The sequence below is a fragment of the Cyprinus carpio genome, chromosome B9 (assembly GCF_018340385.1).
Source record: "Cyprinus carpio isolate SPL01 chromosome B9, ASM1834038v1, whole genome shotgun sequence".
In the NCBI taxonomy this organism is placed as follows: Eukaryota; Metazoa; Chordata; class Actinopteri; order Cypriniformes; family Cyprinidae; genus Cyprinus; species Cyprinus carpio.
The window spans coordinates 26,133,010-26,152,683 of NC_056605.1; the positions used below are offsets into that span (position 1 = coordinate 26,133,010).

The 19,674-nt window shown below is 37.0% G+C and overlaps 1 protein-coding gene across 3 annotated transcripts in view; it reads right to left on the reverse strand.

Annotated features, from left to right (window-relative positions):
* Positions 1-19,674, reverse strand: part of LOC109096284 (zinc finger protein 385B) — a 122,002-nt gene that overhangs the window by 40,253 nt on the left and 62,075 nt on the right. Inside the window, exon 1 of one of the 3 annotated variants that reach the window (XM_042731744.1) lies at positions 18,143-18,487. The exons of the other annotated variants lie outside the window; for them this stretch is intronic. Coding sequence (XP_042587678.1) covers positions 18,143-18,152 — 10 coding nt within the window. The 5' untranslated portion in view covers positions 18,153-18,487. Of the gene's footprint in view, positions 1-18,142; positions 18,488-19,674 lie in introns of those variants that run through there. 3 annotated transcript variants of the gene reach the window in all.

Below are 19,674 nucleotides of genomic sequence, written 5' to 3' on the forward strand. Positions count from 1 at the left end.
ATTATGCATCTGGTTCTGTTGATATAGTAATTAACCTCTTAAAAGGGAAAAACAGCACCAAACAATCTCCAATCAGCCTCCAACAGGCTAAAGAGCCTTAAACTCACACAAAGCACTCCAACATACCGCATTCAGTTGTTAAAGCACTGTAATGATCATACCATTTTGCTGTTTCCAAGGTTAGCTTCTCCTAACGACGGTAAAAAAAAACAGCTGCACCACCAGAAGCTTACGAGCTGCATGTCATTAGTAAAGGTAACTGAAAGGTTAGAATCAATTGCAGCATATAACCCAAAGCTGAACTACCTCGGCCAGGTAAACAACAAGGTTTTTTTAACAACCTCATGGACCCGCTAGTGTTTTTAGCCTCTTCTCTGATAGCTTGTTAGCAAAGCTGAAAATGTGTCCGCAGACAGTCTCGAGGTTCCTTAGAAAACTCAATTTTCAAAACATGGTATTGCATTGTGTTTTGTAATTTATTACTTTCTTTCGAAAATGCTAATTTGTCATTTAGCTGCAACTTTCTGGATGGAAAACGTCTGTATTTATGTTACATGTGAACAAAGCTTTATGATTAATGGTTTGAGAAGATTTTGATGGTTGAGGTCAAGCCAATTACGAAGTTCAGAAAACTGTGATTTTCTACAGTATTGTTCTAAAAGCTCGAGGACAGTAAGATTTTTTTTTCTTTTTGTTTCAGCAAGGATGCATTCATTATAACATTGCAAAAGATTTCCATTCCATATAAATTTTGGTCTTTTGACCTGTTTTCAACACTAATAATAAGAAACGTAAATGGATTATGTGACCCTGAAGACTGCAATAATAGCTGCTGAAAATTCAGCTTTGCCATCACAGCAATTAATTATATTTTAAAATATATAAAAATAGTAAACAATTTTTTTTATTATATTTGAGAAGATTGCTGTTTTTACAGTATTTTTGCACTTCTTTCAAAACACAGACTTTTTCCCCAAAAAAACATTTACCAACCCCAAACATTGAACTTGTTGTCAAACTGGATTTAAAAAGGAAATCTGTTGCATGTGCAAAGAGAAGATATGCATCATGTATTCTGACAAGGATCTGCCCAAATAGAAATGTCTGTCTTGCCTATATGAAAAGTGACAAGACATATTATGTGCCATTTAGTGTTTGTTCATTTTATAAAGCAATCTTAAATCATCACGGGACAAAATGTACTGGAACAAATAATTGGAAAACTCTTAACAAATTTGTGTAAAGACACTTTCTGTTCATGTACATACACTTTTCTTCCTTGAAAGTGCTTATATGATTGTATCTTTGTTTCCAGGTGGACTGGCAGACAGTATCAGAATACCTTGAGATTTCATGTAGCTCTTTCTGTTTTGTGTTTGCAATATGCATCAGACGATCAGCGAGCAGACTGTGAGCGGCCCATGGGGGCGTGAGACTATATCTGGTTTGTCAGACCTTGAGTTGCAGAATCACAAAGAAAGAAACCATCGCAGACAACTTCTTATTGTTCAAGATGTACAAGGTGTACAGCCATTAAAGCAAGTTCAAAGGTCAGTCTGGGTCTAACTACCATTTAACTGAGAGTGATTGAAGAGTCTGTAATCCAAGCTCACAGAAGCGATCAAAAGATCTTTTGTGACAAGAATGACATATTTGCACTCAAAGTCATCTGCTTTTTTTGCAGAGAATGAAGTCTGAAATCGAGAAGATAAAAAATATATATATATTTAAATCAGCCTTGACCCAAGTTTCTCTTTCAACTCAGTTTCATCATCTAGCCACGTGCTTCCAAGTCCGATTCGAGAAATGAAACGCCTGAGCAGCAGCTGGCAGCGGCACTTGTCTCTCAGAGATTTGCTCTTTGAGCAAACGGCCAGCAGACTTCAGCGCCATTAATTCAACTGCAACATACAGCGGCCAAAAAATATCTGGACACTTCAACAACACTGCAAAATGTTTGAATGTCAATGCACTGTAGTAAAATATCAAAAGATAGCACAAACACACTTTTCAAGCTAAACCTACATTGGACACACTTTCCACTTCTCAAAAGCTTTGAAAATGTCAATTTGTTAAAATACACAGCTGGTCAAATGTGTGGAATAATTAGGACTTGAAATGCTTTTAAAAGAAGTCTCTTATGCGCTTTTAAGCTGCATTTATTTGATTTAAAAAAATACAGTAAAAACAGTAATTCTGTGAAATATTATTAAAATTTTAATTTGAATATATTTTAAAATGTAATTTATTTCTGTGATCAAAAAGCTGAATTTTCAGCAGCCATAACTCCTGTTTTCACTGTCACATGGTTCTTCAGTGATCATTCAAATATGCTGATTTGGTGCAGTTATTATCAATTACTATTCAATTATTCAATGGTTCTTCTTATATTGAAAAAAGTTTTTTCAGAATTCTTTAATCAATAGAACATTCAATAAACAGCATTTTTTAACATTACAAATGTATTTTCTGTCACTTTAGAATAATTTAACACATCCTTGCTGAATACGATTAGTTATTTATTTATTGTAATATTAAATAATAGTGTATCAGTTTTCACAAAAATATTAGGTGGCACACCCGTTTTTAACATCGACAATGACAAAAAATCTATTGCTTCTTGAGCAGCAAATCAGAATATTAGAATGCGCTTTGCCATCACAGGAATGCATTACATTTAAAATAAATTAAAACTAAACAAGACTTGTTTTAAATTGTAATAATATCTCACAATGTTACTGTCTTTATCATTGGCGAGTTTTAAGAGTTCTTTCAAAAAGATACAAAACAAATCTATTATTCAAAAGTTTAAAACAGCCAAAAAAGTTTGTTTTCAGCTAAAGCTGTTTGCAGATACTTTCTTTCCTATTTTGTTATCTAAAGCAGTGACATTTGTACAGTTTTAAGTGTGACTTAAGTGTCTAAAATCCTTTTGGGCCACGGTAGGTCAGGACCGAAGTGCTTATCTGTACTTTGCCTTGTAGGATGGGACGCCGTGACATTTGCAGTGTTGATTTAGTGAGAGGTTGGATCCTCCCGCAGAGCAGGAACGAGAGCTGGCGAGAACCCCTTGGCTCACCTTCACCCTTTCGCAATTCTGAGTCTCTCCGTCTGATTGTATTTGACAAAGGCAAATCAAATGGTGCGCTGTGTGAGGCTGCTCTTTTCCCAAAGGTTAGCCAACATGCACCTTATCTCACAGGGGCACTCTGGGAGATAAAAATAAGTGAAGAACACCACACGAATAGAGACTTTCCAGTTTCCACACACAAATCTTGAATATTTTACCTTTAACTGACTGGTGAACCAAATCCAAAGTATCCTCCAAAGCACACAATGCAAGAAATACTATACAAATGCCTTTTGATGAATCAGAGAAATGTGACAGTGTAAAGAAGCCTGTAGCACAATACAGGGGATACGTGTCCTTGAATAGAGTCCTAACTTTCATTTAGTGCATACAGAACAACAACTGCCAAAAATTCACTCTGCATAAATCACAGTGACTGAACTGTAACGCTTTGGAACAACGCATGGAATCAAGCAGAGCTTTTGGAGTCAAAAGTCTAAGTTTGGGGAACTTTCTGTGCGTCTTATTCTCCCACTACTGGACAGCTTTGTGAAAAATATCAGAGCTACACATGAACATCCTGAGTGAAGGGAATTGTGACTCATTCGCTTCTATTGAACAGTTTGTTATAATAAACTAATTCAAAAAATCATTCAGTGATTCATTTACATCATCAAGTGGTCCGTGACATTCCAGCATGGTCTAAAATGTTCTAATAAAGCCAATAAAGCAATTTCATATTTCTTAGTTCAATTTGTTGCTGATTCAGATTGCAGGAACAAACTAGAACCCAAACATAACTCGAAAGTATATTTTTGTTAAAAAGTTTGGGATTAGTATGATTTTTTTTAAAGAAATTTATAATTTTATCCAGCAAGGATTCATTAAATTTGTTTAAAAGTGACAGTAACAATTTAAAAAAAAAAAAAAAAAACTACTTTATTTTAACTTTCTATAGATAAAAGAACCTTTGCCATCACATGAATGAATTAAACATTAAAATATATTACAACAGAAAACATTTTTATATTATAATAATATTTAACAATAGTACAGTTTTACTGTATTTTGAACAAGATACATGAAAGGTAGTGTATTTTACACTATAAATAAATTATTCAAACTAAAAAATTATGATTTGCACATCAAAAAATTTAAATAAATAAATATTTATTAAACAATGTAACATAAAATTATTTATGAAAACTGTAACAAGCTTTTTTATGCTTTGTAACAAGCACAGCACTTGCAATGCAACAAAGATGGTTTTCATAAATGAAATTTTATTACATTCTTTTTTTTTTGCAATGTTTTTGGTTTTTAGTTATTAATATGCAAAAACAGCAAAGAGATGTACATTTATTTCAGTTGTAATAATTTATTGTTTAGTGTACACCACATTCACAAGTTTGGGGCTGGTATTTTTTTTCTTTTTTTATAAGTATCCTTTTGATCTTGAAAATACAATAAAACAGCAATAATGTTAAATAATAGTAAAAATCTAAAATTGAAAAAAAAAATTCTATTGCAATACATTTTAAAATGTTATTAATTTATGTGGTCATATTTCCAATATGCTTTATTTTAAGCAATGTGATATGTGAATGATTCATGACTGAATGATTCTGAATGTTTTTTTTGCACACTGATTCACCGAAAAGATCCAACTCGGAAGAAATGATTCATTCACTACACTGTGTGGGCTCCGAGTCCAGGCTGTTTGTCAGGTCTAGGTTTTCGCTCCATCTCTCCCAGGCAGGAATGGAAAAGGTGAGGAAGGTTTCGGGGAAGGGGGTCTCCTCAGGGGGAGGGTGCATCTGTGGCAGGAGGGATTTAATCAGTTTAATCCTTATACTGGAAGTAAGAAACCAAGCTGAGAAAAAGAGATAGAGAGAGCGAGGGAGATCTTGAGATGTGGTCACTCGCTCGCACCCTGCAGGTCTCTAGCCACCTGGTGCAACAAATGAGCGGCAAAGAGAAATCATATTGGACCTGCACCGGCTCAGATGTCATTTGAAACCTAATCTAAACCAAGCTGCAATGAAAAACCACATCTTTGCACTTCAGTAAACACTACAGCAGGGGTGTTTTCAGAGATCATAAACATTGCAGTTGTATTTTCACATAGCACTGCCCTGATATTTACATCCACAAGACAAAATAACAACTGAATTTATGCAATTATAGTAGAGTACAGTAAATGAGGGTGGAGGTGAAGCTTTTCAGATCTAGCTGGAAAAACAAGCAAGACCAGTACTTTGAGCAAATTAAGCCCTCCCAAACCTTGATGGCTTTCCAAACCCAACTGAGAGTGACTTTTCCTATTAAATGGCCCTCGGAGAATGATTTCATCGCTAATTCCTAAAAAAGGCCTTCCAAAGGGTGTACGTTATTAGACTGGGATAATGTTTCTTAAGCTTTTGTACAGGGGAAAACAGACACTGTGGTTATGACTTCATATTTTTTCTGGCTGTTACTATTGGAAGTGTAGAAACCAACTGAACGGGAAACTGAAGAAAAGCTGCGGTGAGATGCAGCTTGCAGAATTAAACAACAGGAGAACCCTCTGAATCGCAGAAACACTCAATGCTGACAGTTTGAGGACAATTTCCTACGTCAACAAAGGAAAATGGTTGGGATTAAATGAACACACATCAGGCCCGACATAGAGGGGCTTATTCATCGTTGCCATAAACGATGAACATTCATTGCTGCAGCTATTCTCTGAGAACACAGCCGAACCCACATATCTGAATTTGATTCTGCTCGTATAAAGGAGATCTCCAAGGAGAGAAAATAATTCAGCCCAACAGCAGACTGTCTCTGTGATCTACAGTGTTTAGAATATCCGCGAGCAGGTGCACGATTAAACTCAATGATGGTTTGTTTCTGCTGTAGTTCAGATAGAAATGAAAATCCTGTCATCATTTATCCACCCTCATGTATGACTTTATTTCAACCATGAAATTACAAAATTATTCATCATAATTTCAAAGCTGTTTTTATTTTATTTTATTTCATTCAGTGAAAGAGCATAGATACACAAGTGGTCCATGCGACTCATGCACTATATTACAAGTACCACTAGTTCTATGCAACTGGGTGTTTTTCATTTAATGCAAAATTTGGGACTCCAATTTGAGAGCATTGTGGAGTTACAGCTAAAAAAATTCTGTTGTATAACTTCAGAAGCCTAGTGCACAAGCCACACTTTTATGGCATACTTTTACAGTGCTTTTTTGTCCTTTATGGAGCTTAACAGTCATTGTACGGAAAAGATCAGCCTTTTTTTTTTTTGCATTCCACAGAAGAACGTAAACCACTATGGGTTTAAAGCAACATAAAATAATGATGTTTTCATTTTTGGTTGAACTATTCCTTTGTAATATTTTGTAATGGACATGTACTGGTACCAAAGTAGCCTGGTTTCTGACTTTTAATCTAACTTGACAGACTTTGGGTTCCTTGCCATCGTCACATTTGATTTGCTTAGTTAGGGTTTAAAAACACAATGTTTAATAATATGATCAATTTATCTGCATTAACACCATTGGATGATAACAAAACTTGAACTAAAATGAGCTGGATGATAACTGTTCTCTTCTGTAAAGTAGATTAAGGTTACGTTTTGTACGACAACAGTGTGCTAAAAATGGAAATGTCTTTCCTTTACATTTTTTGTGTACACATAATGATGTTGTCAAAATGATTTCCTTTTGAACGGATCCGTGAAAATGTCTTTACACACTGTGTTATGCATACCAGGCCAGTAGTTGGCGATGTCACATGCGTAATACGCATCCGCATGACAACACAGTTATCACAAATTCGCATTTTCATAGTTTTCACTTTCGAAAGTTTGCATTTTCAGCTCATCTAAATGTATAAAAGGTTTTCCTTTTCATTTATATACTGAAAATACACAATATAATTTATTTTTCATTCCTATAAAGCTGCATTGTATTGTATAAAGTGCTATATACCATAAAAAAAGTGACTTTACACATTAAATTATTCAAATTAGCATTAAATTTGGATCAGGATTGCTAACATCTAAGTTTCAGGTTCAAGTCAGGTGACTCAAGAACAGAATAAATACTGAACACACTATCCTTTTCATTCATCAGTGAGGCTTTTGAGGACAGCACTTAACCCGTGGTTCCTCCAGAGGGACTGTCCATGTAATTAGTGGGAAATTGTCTGCTAAGGGCAAGTAACTTCCTTCCATCACAAAGATATTCATTAGTAAGACGACAGCAGGTCAATGATATTAGCTTCATCTGATGTAAAGCCACACAGAGGAGAGTCATGAAAAAAATTATGATGTGAAATGTACTGCACTAAACCATAAGAGCATATAAACGCAGTGCTATTATAACAGCAGCATTCAGCTCTCGATCCACCACCCACACAGCAAGTTTACATGTTTACAAACTAGCTGTACACTCAGTGTCTAAAACCGCTCTTTCATAGTAATTAGATTAAGAGAGAATTATGTGTTAGAGCACTACATTAAAAAAGCTGCTTAAATAAATTATTTACTCACTGCAAAACTGCTCACTGATGCAAAAAGACTCTTCTGTATTATAATTGGATATGGTAATTATCAGGTTTGAATCATTGAGAGGCTCTGAAATAAAACACACTAACACTGGCCACTTTTATGGAGAGTGGATAGATCTGGAAACGGTGTCAGAATCAAGCCTGCATTGTCTGCATGTACACCAAGGCTCAATGTTTCAGAGCATGTGCACTAAATGCTACAGGGTAGGTCACACACACGTTTTAATGTCAACATGAAATGTAGTTTGCAACCCATTTAATTCCATAACCTGATAAATGATGGGATTTGGTACTGAGAAAAGGCATTTAAAGTCACAGTTGTCTCAATTTTAACATGTACACTACCATTCAAATGTTTGGGGTCAAAAGTTCTTTGTTTCAAAAACTTTTTTAAAGAAATTAATACTTTTTATTCAGCAAGGATGCATGAAAACTGATTGAAAGTGACAGAGATAATGTTACAAAATAATTATATTTAAAAAAATGCTGTTCTTTTGACCTTTCTATTTATCAAAGTATCTGTAAGAACATATGATTTCCACAACAAAATCTAAGCAGCACAACTGTTTCAAAAAATGTTTCTTGTGCACCAAATCAGCATATTGGAATGATTTCTGAAGGTTCATGTGACCCTGAAGATTAGTAATATTGTGGCATACAAAGTTACAATTAAGATATAAATGCACTTTGTAAAACAGCATATAGCACAAAGTAACAATTTTGAGATATAAAGTCACATTCTGTGTTATAAAGTTGCATGTATGTGACAAAAAGAGATATAAAGTCACATGGTAAGAAAGTGAAATTAGATTTGTGAGATAAATTCATATTGTGACAGAGTTGCAATAGGGCGACAAAGAAAAACAGTAGATGGGATCAATTTTGATTTCATGTTGACTTCAAAACATATTTTTGGATTTAATAAGTCTGGGCTTGGTATTGACTGTCTGTCTAGTGTAAATGGATATGATACTGAAATAGACCAACTATTAGCCAGCTTACATGGCTTTATGAAGTCAGTCATAGATCATGAGTGGTGCTGAAAAGAAAACAGAAGGCATAATTCTGGCACATTCTCCCTCAGAATAGATGACACAAAGGGTGATACAGACTGTCCATTGCAGCTAGACGCAGGTATAATGAGACAGTGTCTTTAGACTGCATAGTGACCGCGGTCGGATGAAACTACTTAATGCGACGCAGCTGCTCAAATGTGTTCTTCAGTGGAGACATTCACATGTAGACGACGCATGCAAAGCCATCACTATTTCAAGCAAATCTAATAATGTCCTAAATTCAATTTAAATGCAGATTCACAAGCCAGTGCTTCAGGTCCGCTTTAGAGCGAGACAGAGCGGGCTCAGTCTGTGCCTTTAAACACAATTTGTGAAAACGAAGTTGGTGTGGCTTCTAATAAAAATCTCCTGACAACGGGGTAAATGAAATCATGCCTCACAATGAGCATGTGTCCTTGTGCAACAGGGAATGATTAGATTGCCAGAAATTGTCAGGTGATGCAATGAACAGCTTGGAATTACGAGAGCATCTACAGGTCACAATGGAGCGTTCTCACGCTGCACTGTTTTTCTCACAGTCTTTCCATGGAAATACACTATGGATTGGTTAAGAAATAGACTGACGTGTTTGTGGGCAGATGTCTAAAAATGTATAGGTAGTTACAAGATTACAACTCAAGGTTAACTTGATTTTTTTCCAATTAACTTTCCAAAATAAAGACGTAAAATTACCTTTCATATTTAATTATATGGCGAAAAAAAAAGCAAGTAGTAACGTCAGAATTCTGAGAAAAAAAAAGTCTCCCAATTCTGACTTTTTTCTTTAATTTTAAGGGGTGCGATTATGCTTTTTTCACTTTTTCAACTTAAGTTAGTCTGTAATGTTGCTGTTTGAGCATAAAAAAGATCTGCAAAGTTACAAAACTCAAAGTCCAATACAAAAAGGAGATATTTTATTTAACAGAAATCACTTTTCAAAAACTACAACTAACGACTCGTTTGGACTACAACGCATATTTTCCAGGATTTGTAACACAACAAAGATCGACGAATGGGACGAGACCTGGTTGAGCTGCACTAGAGAACCCAACAAGTGTTATCACTATGTCAGAGACACGCTAGCTTTCCCAAGGCAGACGAACTTAAGAGTGGCTACAATCATCCGGGTTTAAATTGCGCTCAAATTAATTTGATTTTGACGGAATATTTACACTGAACCTCACAGCAGGTGGATAAGGGGAATGACATTTCCCGACCAGGCGCCGAGTGCTGTCAATCACAACACACACTGGCACAGCTAACCAATCACAGCGTGTTTCTGAAGGGGGGCCTTCATTTGATACAGGAACTATTCCAGCCGTTCATGGCAGACTGGGGAGAGAGGTGATGTAATAATGTAAAATACGTGAAAAATATGTTTTTCGAACAACCTAGTATGAGAGCCTGTTCTAGTACACCCCCAAAACAAAATCAAGACCTTGTAAAAGAGCATAATAGGACCCCTTTAAGACTTTTTTTTCCTTCTGAATTCTGAGTTCACATCTTGCGATTACTTTATGAGTTTATATCTCACAGTTGTATGTTTTTTCTCAGATTTGCGAGAAATAAAGTCTAAATTGTGTAAGTCTCAGTTAACTTTTTTTTTATTTGAATGCTTTTGTTGAACATTATAATTTTCAAAGAATCCTGAAAAATGTAAGAATCACTGTTTACACAGATTTCTTAAAAAGCACAACTGTTATTGATGACTAATAGTCACTTTCAAATACATCTCATTAAAATTCAAATATATAAAAACTCCTTGGATTTCTAACGCACACAATTAAAGGTGACTCTATCGTCCCCTTGAGTTCTGAGGTTTATTACTACCAACAATACTATACAACAGTACCTTGCCTGCAATGACTTTACATACTTGGAATAAAAATGTTTCTGGCTTTAGCTGAATGAACACAAAGATAATGTTACAAAACACATCATCTCATTCTCAAAGTGTCGCTTCCGTCTACCATCTGTTTAGTGCACTTCACAATAAAATGGGTTCACTTATCTGAAATACTGGCTTTTGAGTATTACATATACAAGAACCAGACCGCTACAGATTGTTTCGTAACACATTTTGTGGGAGACAATGGTAAAGTTTCGCCCCCACCCTCAAGTGTAAGTGTGCATTTGTGTGTGAGAAGTAGTGTGGTGTTTGTTCTCCTGAGAGGAGGCGGACATACCTATTAAAAGTGAGCGTGCAAATGGAAGCGAGGTCCTTGAGTGAAAGTGCAAATGAGCAGATGCATTTCAGCTATACTGAGAAAGGTTACTCTTGCTCTCTCAGTCACCCTGTGGAATAGTGGGTGGTGAATCTTTTACTCTTATTTTACTCTATATATGTACACCGGAGTGACTCACCGAGATTGACTCAATCCACCTGCAAGAGATGACGGATGGAAAGAGAGATAAAGGCTGGAAGAAGATGGAGGAGGATGAGGGTGGAATCAAAGGGCAAAAACTGGAGCCAACTTCTTGTGTTTGGATGCTCGGAAGATGCAATGCATCCCACCGCCAAAATCCACAGCTGTCAGACCTTCACCATCAGAATGAAGTGCAGGAGATGTGCGTGTCTGCGGATGGATCATTTGGTGAGATATACTCTCATGTTGACAGAAGGATTAGAGGTTCTCTGGAGGATACTGGCTGGGAGACAATGCTCTGGGAACATTCAAGAGATCCATCGCCTGCTTTCTGGGCACCTGTGAACTCACCGCACTGAGACATGCCAGTAATGGGACCGCAGCTAAATCCATATCCACTCTGGGGAGGATGGGAAAGGAAACATTTGGCCCTCTGAGAGACATGCATCAGATACGTAACGCTGGCGAAAAACAAGCCCAAAAAACAAAAACCACCCCAAGCCCCAAACTCCACACAACAATAAAAAATAAAATACAAAACATAAAAAACACCAAAAACCACCACCAGAAGGAAGGAAGGAAGGAAGCAAGGAAGCAAGGAAGCAAGGAAGGAAGGAAGGAAGGAAGGAAGGAAGGAAGGAAGGAAGGAAGAAAAGAAAGAGGAAGGAAGAAAGAAAGAAAGAAAGAAAGAAAGAAAGAAAGAAAGAAAGAAAGAAAGAAAGAAAGAAAGAAAGAAAGAAAGAAAGAAAGAAAGAAAGAAAGAAAGAAAGAAAGCAATGAGATAAAATAGACTGTGTACATTTATTCAGCTACAACACGTCAGCCGAGAATGGCTGACATGTTGGCAGCTTGTCAATAATATGATTACTAGTTGCCCTAGGCAGTTTCTGAAGACTGCATCTAGACAAAAAAAGAAAAAGAAAAAACATTCAGTCCCCTCAATATCACACTAAACTGTTAAAAGCTCTGATGAAGAAAGGGGAAGAGTAAAGTCAAACTAAATATTTATACTTCCAAAAGAAAATATGAGTGGTTTGTTGCTCTGTGATTGCTAAGATGCTCTGAATGGGGTTTAACACCGTTGCTAAGGTGTTCTAAATGGTTACCAGGGTGTTCTGTGTGGTTGCTAATGTTTTAACGCAATGCTATGTGGTGTTCTATAGGTGGTTGTTAGGTAGTCAACAGGGTGTTCTGGGTGGTTGTGAAGGTGTTTCTGAAGCGTTCAAAGTGCACTTGAAACAAAAAACTAAAGTTGTTTTTGGACATTAGCACCGCTTCACGTCATGCCAAACAATGTCCCTCAGCTTTTCTAAATTCATTGTGAACACCAAAGGCATGATTCTTTCTACGGCAAAAATGGGCAGGTGAAATATCACTGCAGTAATATACATTACATCTGTATTATGTAACATATACTGCCTTAATCAAAAATGCTCAAGATGTATGATATATGAGAACAAATTTTCATTTGAGAGATTTGAAGAGAAAAACAAGAGATTCTTCATGCATTCCAGTGAATTATTCATGGTTTATATCAGAAATTAAATCGGGAGAACAGACCACAAGACAGCAGTATACGTTGTCCTTTTTCATACTATTACAGCGGAATGCAAAGAGAAAAAAAGAAAACAATCATGAGGAAAAGAATGCATCCACTGAAAAGGGCTCTTGCCATAGATATTCTAGTTATAACATATCACGTTATACCAATACCAAGCATTACATTATTCTGATGTTGTCTGAAAATAAAACAGCTCATTCAGTCAAACAGACGGATAAGCTTTATTCGTAGGGGAACCTTATGATTTAAAAATTATTCGTTTCAGTGTTTTTGAATGAAAGTTCCCCAAACCGAAAGTGCCACCAACCCATAATTCAGAATGCAGTAGGCTCATCAGGAATAAGGTGAATATGTGGTACACCAATGCAGGAAGTAACACCTTCAAAGCACAAAGACATTTATTTGACCAAAAGAGGATCTAAACACACAAATTTAAAGGCTTACTTGACTGCAGCAAAAATGTATAGCGAGTTACTCACTAAAGCCCAAAAAAACTCTCCCCCAAGTATGAACAACACTAACGGTAATGTCTGACTTAGCAAGAAGCACTGATAATTAAAAGCTTACAAAAATGCAAATAGATGCAGCGCAAATCAAACACAGAGATTCACGGGATGGTAATGTTTGGAAAAGTGGGAGATCACAAAACACAAACGATCGTTAAGTCACCAACATCTGTTCTGCAAAGAACAATAACAAGATCATTAAAGCGGGCTGTCACTGGATCTCTCGCACATGACTCCGGGAGCATGTTTCATTATTCACACTAAGAACAAACCCTGTCACAATCAGCAAGCGGAGCAACACAAGACCCCCTGTCGGAAACAGATCTGCATTAACAAACCTCCTGTAAAGTGCGAGCGATACAATTAGGGCTGCGCGTGTTCACCTGATTGTCGTATAAGAGCATCAGCCGGGCCAGGATCATATGATCAAATGCTTTCATGTGGCTCAGCGTAAGATAACACTGTATCCAAGAGGACCTGTATTTGTATTTAACACAAGGACGGTCAATAACGGAAACGGAAATATCACTCTATTAAGAATACATGTGGGTTTGCTCGAGCTCGTATCCGAACGCAACACTCTTGCTGTGCAAATTACTTTCATAAAGTGATTTTACCAGCGGCAGTACTTGTTGTTTCAGCTCTGCGGTTTCCATGGAGACTAAGGAACAGCAGGAACAGGAGAACCTCTTGTCACGCTCGAGCCCAAACTCCATCCCTAATGCTTGTTTCCAAGCCTGGCTCCCTCTGGTAACAACATCCCTTGAGCTGACAGACACATATACAGACTGAACGCCCCCTCCAGCCACCCATGTTAATGTGCTTTGGGTGTTTTTTTTGTCAAAGAATCTCAAATGCCTGCTAAAAGCCAGCTCTGAGTGTTATCAACTTCGCACGTTGGTCCAAAACCCCCAGGGCTGGTTGGAAATGTACCTTGCGTTGGCCCCAGTAGGTTTGCTCCTGCGCCGTGTGGGCCGATGATCCAAGTGACTTCTCTCTCTCTCCCTGATGTATTCTCTGATTTTACTTTATCAAACAATATTGGGCATTAATATTCAGTGCAGTGAGAAGCATGGAAGTGCATGCAAATCAAATCCTGTCAAGGGGATTATTGCATTGCTCAAAGCTATGGCTGACATATTCGCTATGTATGCCTGCCGTACCGTGCCGTGCTGCACCGTTCCTCCTGGGCAGGAGTTACGCTTTTGCATCAATTAAAACCAAAACGGCGGCTGTATTAACCTAGGGTCAATGAGAGAGGCCTGTAGATTTATCACTGTTACTGCTGACAGAGTTGTTTGCTATAACAAATGTTTACAATTACGATTACTTCGCAGTGAAGCGTGGAAGAGCGCTTCGACTCTAATTACAGATAAGAGAAGACAGATCAGGTCCACAAATGGTGACCAGGGTAATTGTCATTCATATCAGTGCAGTCTACCATGGCAACACAAGACATTTGGTACCTGCAAATTTATTTCCCTTAATGATTTGGTGGACAGTCCACCCAGAAACAAAGTTTCTGTCGTTTCTTATTTACTTACTATCATTTACTTAACCTTATATTATTCTGAACCTGTATGAATTCTTATGCGGAACAAAAAATATGATATTTTCAAGGTCCAAATAACATTTTACGCCACTGGCTTTTTTGTGGAAAGAAAATCTTCACAGAAGTAAGACATTTTAGTAATCATGTGTCTATAAAGTCACTTAATTAAGTCGTACAGTCATATGGTTTAGCAGCAGTCATAATACAAATATATCTGACCAAAGAACATAGTGATTGGCCAGTCAGAATCAAGTATTCCAGAAAGCTGTTTCATCAAGTTAAAGTTTACAACATCGGTCAAGAAACCAAAGTTATGCTCACAGGGTGAGATGTGCTTGAACTAAAAGCTTGTCATGAGCCTTTATTTATACTTCAATTTTTTTCCACTTAATTCTGATTGGTCAGTCTTTGGTCACTTGTCTGCAATAAAAATGTATTTGCCCACAGGAAATTTAAATTCAACATTCTACAGTGGGACTCCAAAACAAATGTAAAAGTAAAAAACAAAAGTAAAGGAGTTTGGTGACTTCAAAGAAAAAGAGAAGTCATTTCAGAGGTGAAGTAAAAAATACATTTAATATTTAACACTTAAAACGTTATTCAGCAAGGATGCATTCATTTGGTCAAACAGCTTTCAAAAGACTTTCACATTTGTTGCAAAAATGTCTATTATGCTGGTCTTTCGAACATTTTATTCAAATAATCTTGAAAAACGTATTACAGAATCCACAAACATTATTAGACAAATAATTAATAATAGCACAACCGATTTCAAACTTAATAACAATATTATTTATTTATTTTATTTTATTTTATCATTTTTTGAGCACCAAATCAGCATATTGGAATGATTTCTGAAGGATCATGCAACACTGAAGAATGGAGTAATGATGCTGAAATTTCAGCTTTGCAATCACATGAATAAATGAAATTTAAACATATATTAAAACAGAAAACAGTTCTTTTAAATTGCAATAATATTTCACAATATTAGTGTAGATTTAATCAAATAAATGCATCCTTGGTAAGATTAAGAGACTTATTTCACACACGTGAGTCAGTATTTTATGATGATTTTAATTTCAAGCTGTATTTAACATTTAACAACTGCACAACTGGCCAAAAGGGCAGCACAACAGGACTGGAGAGTATGAATCATAATTAAGATGGCCTATTCTGTCTCATGAAGGCTAGTACAGCTAGCCAAAGAGCATTCCTTCTTTCAACACTCAACTATCAGATTCCTCTGACAGAAAGAGGAAACGGTGAGAGAGAGAGAGAGAGACACACAGATTTTTTTATTTTTATTTACAAAGGCTTTTATTTACAACAGACAGACAGAGAGAGAGAGAGAGAGAGAGAGAGAGAGAGAGAGAGAGAGAGAGAGAGAGAGAGAGAGAGAGAGAGAGAGAGAGAGAGAGGAGAGAGAGGAGAGAGAGAGAGAGAGAGAGAGAGAGAGAGAGAGAGAGAGAGAGAGAGAGAGAGAGAGAGAATGAGAGCACACACACTTCTTGCTTCTCCCTAGATCAACAAAACCTCCTTTGCTCACAGGGGATGATGCTCAAATACAGTGCTTAAATATTTAATCATATATATACCAATTTAAGAAACCTGATTATGCAAATGCCTCCTCAATGAGAGACATTATTTCCAGAAATTAAATGATGTAGAATCTGCTTTGAAACATTATTTTGGGCATGTAGAATGTCGTAAATGTTTGAATATATCTGTGTGGGCATAAATACTTCTAAAAATGGTAGTAGTGGGTGATGAAGAACATTTGGGGATGAAAAAACTAAACCAGTTTTCAATTAGTATTCTGTATTGAGCAACTGATGAGATCAGAAGTCATGTACTACACCTCCACACTGTGAAAAAAAAAAACCTGATGCACTTGCGTGAAAGAGAATAAACAAGAATAAATAAATAAATATTACCAAAGAAAAAATAAACAATTTATTAAATGCATTATATATGTTTTTTTTCCTATTTTGAATAAAATAAAATAAAATAAAATAAAATAAAATAAAATAAAATAAAATAAAATAAAATAAAATAAAATAAAATAAAATAAAATAAAATAAAATAAAATAAAATAAAATAAAATAAAATAAAATAAATAAAAATTCAAAAATGTTAAATTTTAAAAAAAAAGTTTTGGAAGAAAAAAAAACATAGCTTGTTGAGATATAATGATTTTCTGTGGTAACTGACAATAAACCACAAATGCTGTCAAACTATAAAGTATGTGATTTTCGTGCCACTAAAGTCACCCTGTAAAAATTTTGTTTTCAAACAGGTTTCCCTGAGCACACAGAGTCTTCCCCAATCCAACAGATCGTCTCACCCCAAACTCATGCCATGCTATGTCAGGATACTTAAACAAACAGCACAATGTTTTGATATAGCCACAGAGCCACAGTGTTTACTCTTTTCGGTCAAATCACCCCATAAATGGCTTACTTACAGTCTCTGCACATTAAAATGGGGCATAAAAAAGTATTTGGATAAACATGTACTGTATATAAAAAAGTGCTTGCACTGAACTCATTTCTTTTAGTCACTCTATTAGTGCAATGGAGCTGCAAGCTTAACGAAGCTGCTAAAGTTCTGGCAAAAGACTGAGCCCCCAGGTCTTCTCCACGGGGGGCTTCGGGAGACTGGCAGACAGCCGCACAGCGACCATCAACAGCAATTTCAAGCCTTCGCTCCCCACAGACATGCCTGATTATTCCAAGTCGCACTCCTCTGGAATGTGACACTGCATTAGTACTTCATCGAACGAGACGCTCCTGAGAGAGGCTTTCCATCGCGCTGGTATCAATGAGCTTTTGATGGAGCCCGATTGCTCACGAACACCCACACGTCAGCGCTTGAGCGTGTAAACCGCAATGTCGCGCTACAAGGGCGATCAGCATGCATTCAGAGCGGGTAGGTGTGAATATGACATGAAAAAATTCTGGATAAAATATGTTCAGCTTTAAAAGCAGCTGAGGAGAACTTAAAGTGTGACAAAAAAACAACCAAGACAAATTAAGACTTTAAAATAAAAAAAGAAATATTATTTAGTGCCCTCAGTGAAAGACAAAACTATTAATAGGCACATCTGGTCTTACTGTAAGCCAGGTATTATAATATCAAATGTCTGTCTTTAAATGAACTATCGATTGTCCTTATTACAATAAGGAAACAGTGGGTCTGTTAAGAGAAGTTAATGTCAGCCTAAGGTGTCACGCTGTATTAGCGATGGTCCAAACTTAACCCACATAAACAAAACAATGGTGCTGACAGGATCTCTTACATAAATCCAGAGCGCAGTTGTATTTCAAAGCTCAGTTCCAAACAGCAAAGCGAAACAGAAGAAATCACAAACCGCTTTCCCATTCTGATACAATCTTTGAGATGTTTACCACTGTGATGCACAAAAAAAGAAGCATGCAGACAAACTGATGCCGTAAACCGTACTCACCTAAGAGCATGTTTGCGTTTAGGACAGCTGGTGAGGGTTTCTGTGCCGGTCAAGCTCAGTGATGAAGCACTCGTGTAAGAGCAGTCCGTGCAGTACAGCGCTGACACAGAGAGAGAATACACTCTGAACGTGTGCTGCTCTCAGCTGAGACGAAACGGAGAGAGGGAGAGCGAGAGAAAAGAGAGAGAGAGTCTACCCAGAGACGAAGTCGGCAGATGCGGCTCCCACAGTCCCTCTGAGCGTGGAGAAAAAGGGAAAATCTGGGTCGCTGCGCTGTGGATGTGGCACGAGAAGCTGTGTAAAATCAGCAGAGCAGCTGATCAGACAGGGTTCTGGCTGATCTGCTTTGGAAATCGTGCACCTGGCTGTGATTCAGCTTGTAGGAATCTGGATCTCATAAATCAGGGGCAACCCCATGCTCACTTTGTGAACGCTGGAACACAGACTGGTCACTCAAATCATATAGAAAGAGTCTGCGTTGGAGAGTGAGTGCTATAAAGGCTCCAGTTAAGATGTGGAGGAAATATTAAGTAAAATGTCAGTTATGTGGGGTGCACTAATAAATTGAAAAATATCCAATGTGCAAAGCAAAAGAAATCCTGTTTAAAAAGAAATCGGTTTCTATTGTATATAGCATTAAAAAAAAAAAATCATATTACTATGAATGAGTTTTTCAGTCTAAATTGAATGTTATGATATTAAAAGGCTTAAAATTAACACACTTGTCTATTGAGGGGTCCACTTGTATTGAAAGTCAAAACAAACATACAGTGTGACCAATGCAAGATGATAAATGAACAAATGAATCTTAGAGTCGGTTCTTGTGATGATTAATTGGGGAAGTCGTGGCCTAGTGGTTAGAGAGTTTGACTCATAACCCTAAGGTTGTGGGTTCAAGTCTCGGGCCGGCAATACCACGACTGAGGTGCCCTTGAGCAAGGCACCAAACCCCCAACTGCTCCCCGGGTGCCGCAGCATAAATGGCTGTCCACTGCTCCGGGTTTGTGTGTGTTCACTGCTGTTTGTGTGCACTTTGGATGGGCTAAATGCAGAGCACGAATTCTGAGTATGGGTCACCATACTTGGCTGTATGTCACGTCACTTTTTTTTTAATTAAAAAAACTCAGTTACTGGTTTGAATCAGTCTGATGAATTCTCCACTGAATGAACTCACTTATTCAGTAAGAGCAGAACATTTTCATTTTAACTAATTATTCCTGTTCACAGGATAATGTGAACCCACATACTGTATAGTATATATAAACAATCTCTCTATATTTAAATGGGTCATATGATGCGATTTCATTTTTTATTTTCTCTTTGGAGTGTTACAAGCTCTTGGTGCATAAAGAAGATCTGTAAAGTTGCAAAGACTAAAGTCTCAAATCCAAAGAGATATTCTTTATTATAGTTAAGAGTCAACCACGCCTACCTAAAACAGCTCGTTCTAACACCCCCCCCCCACACGTCTACGTCACGATGTGGGAAGATTTGCATAATGCCGCCCAAACGTTCACACTCTTTTTAGTAAA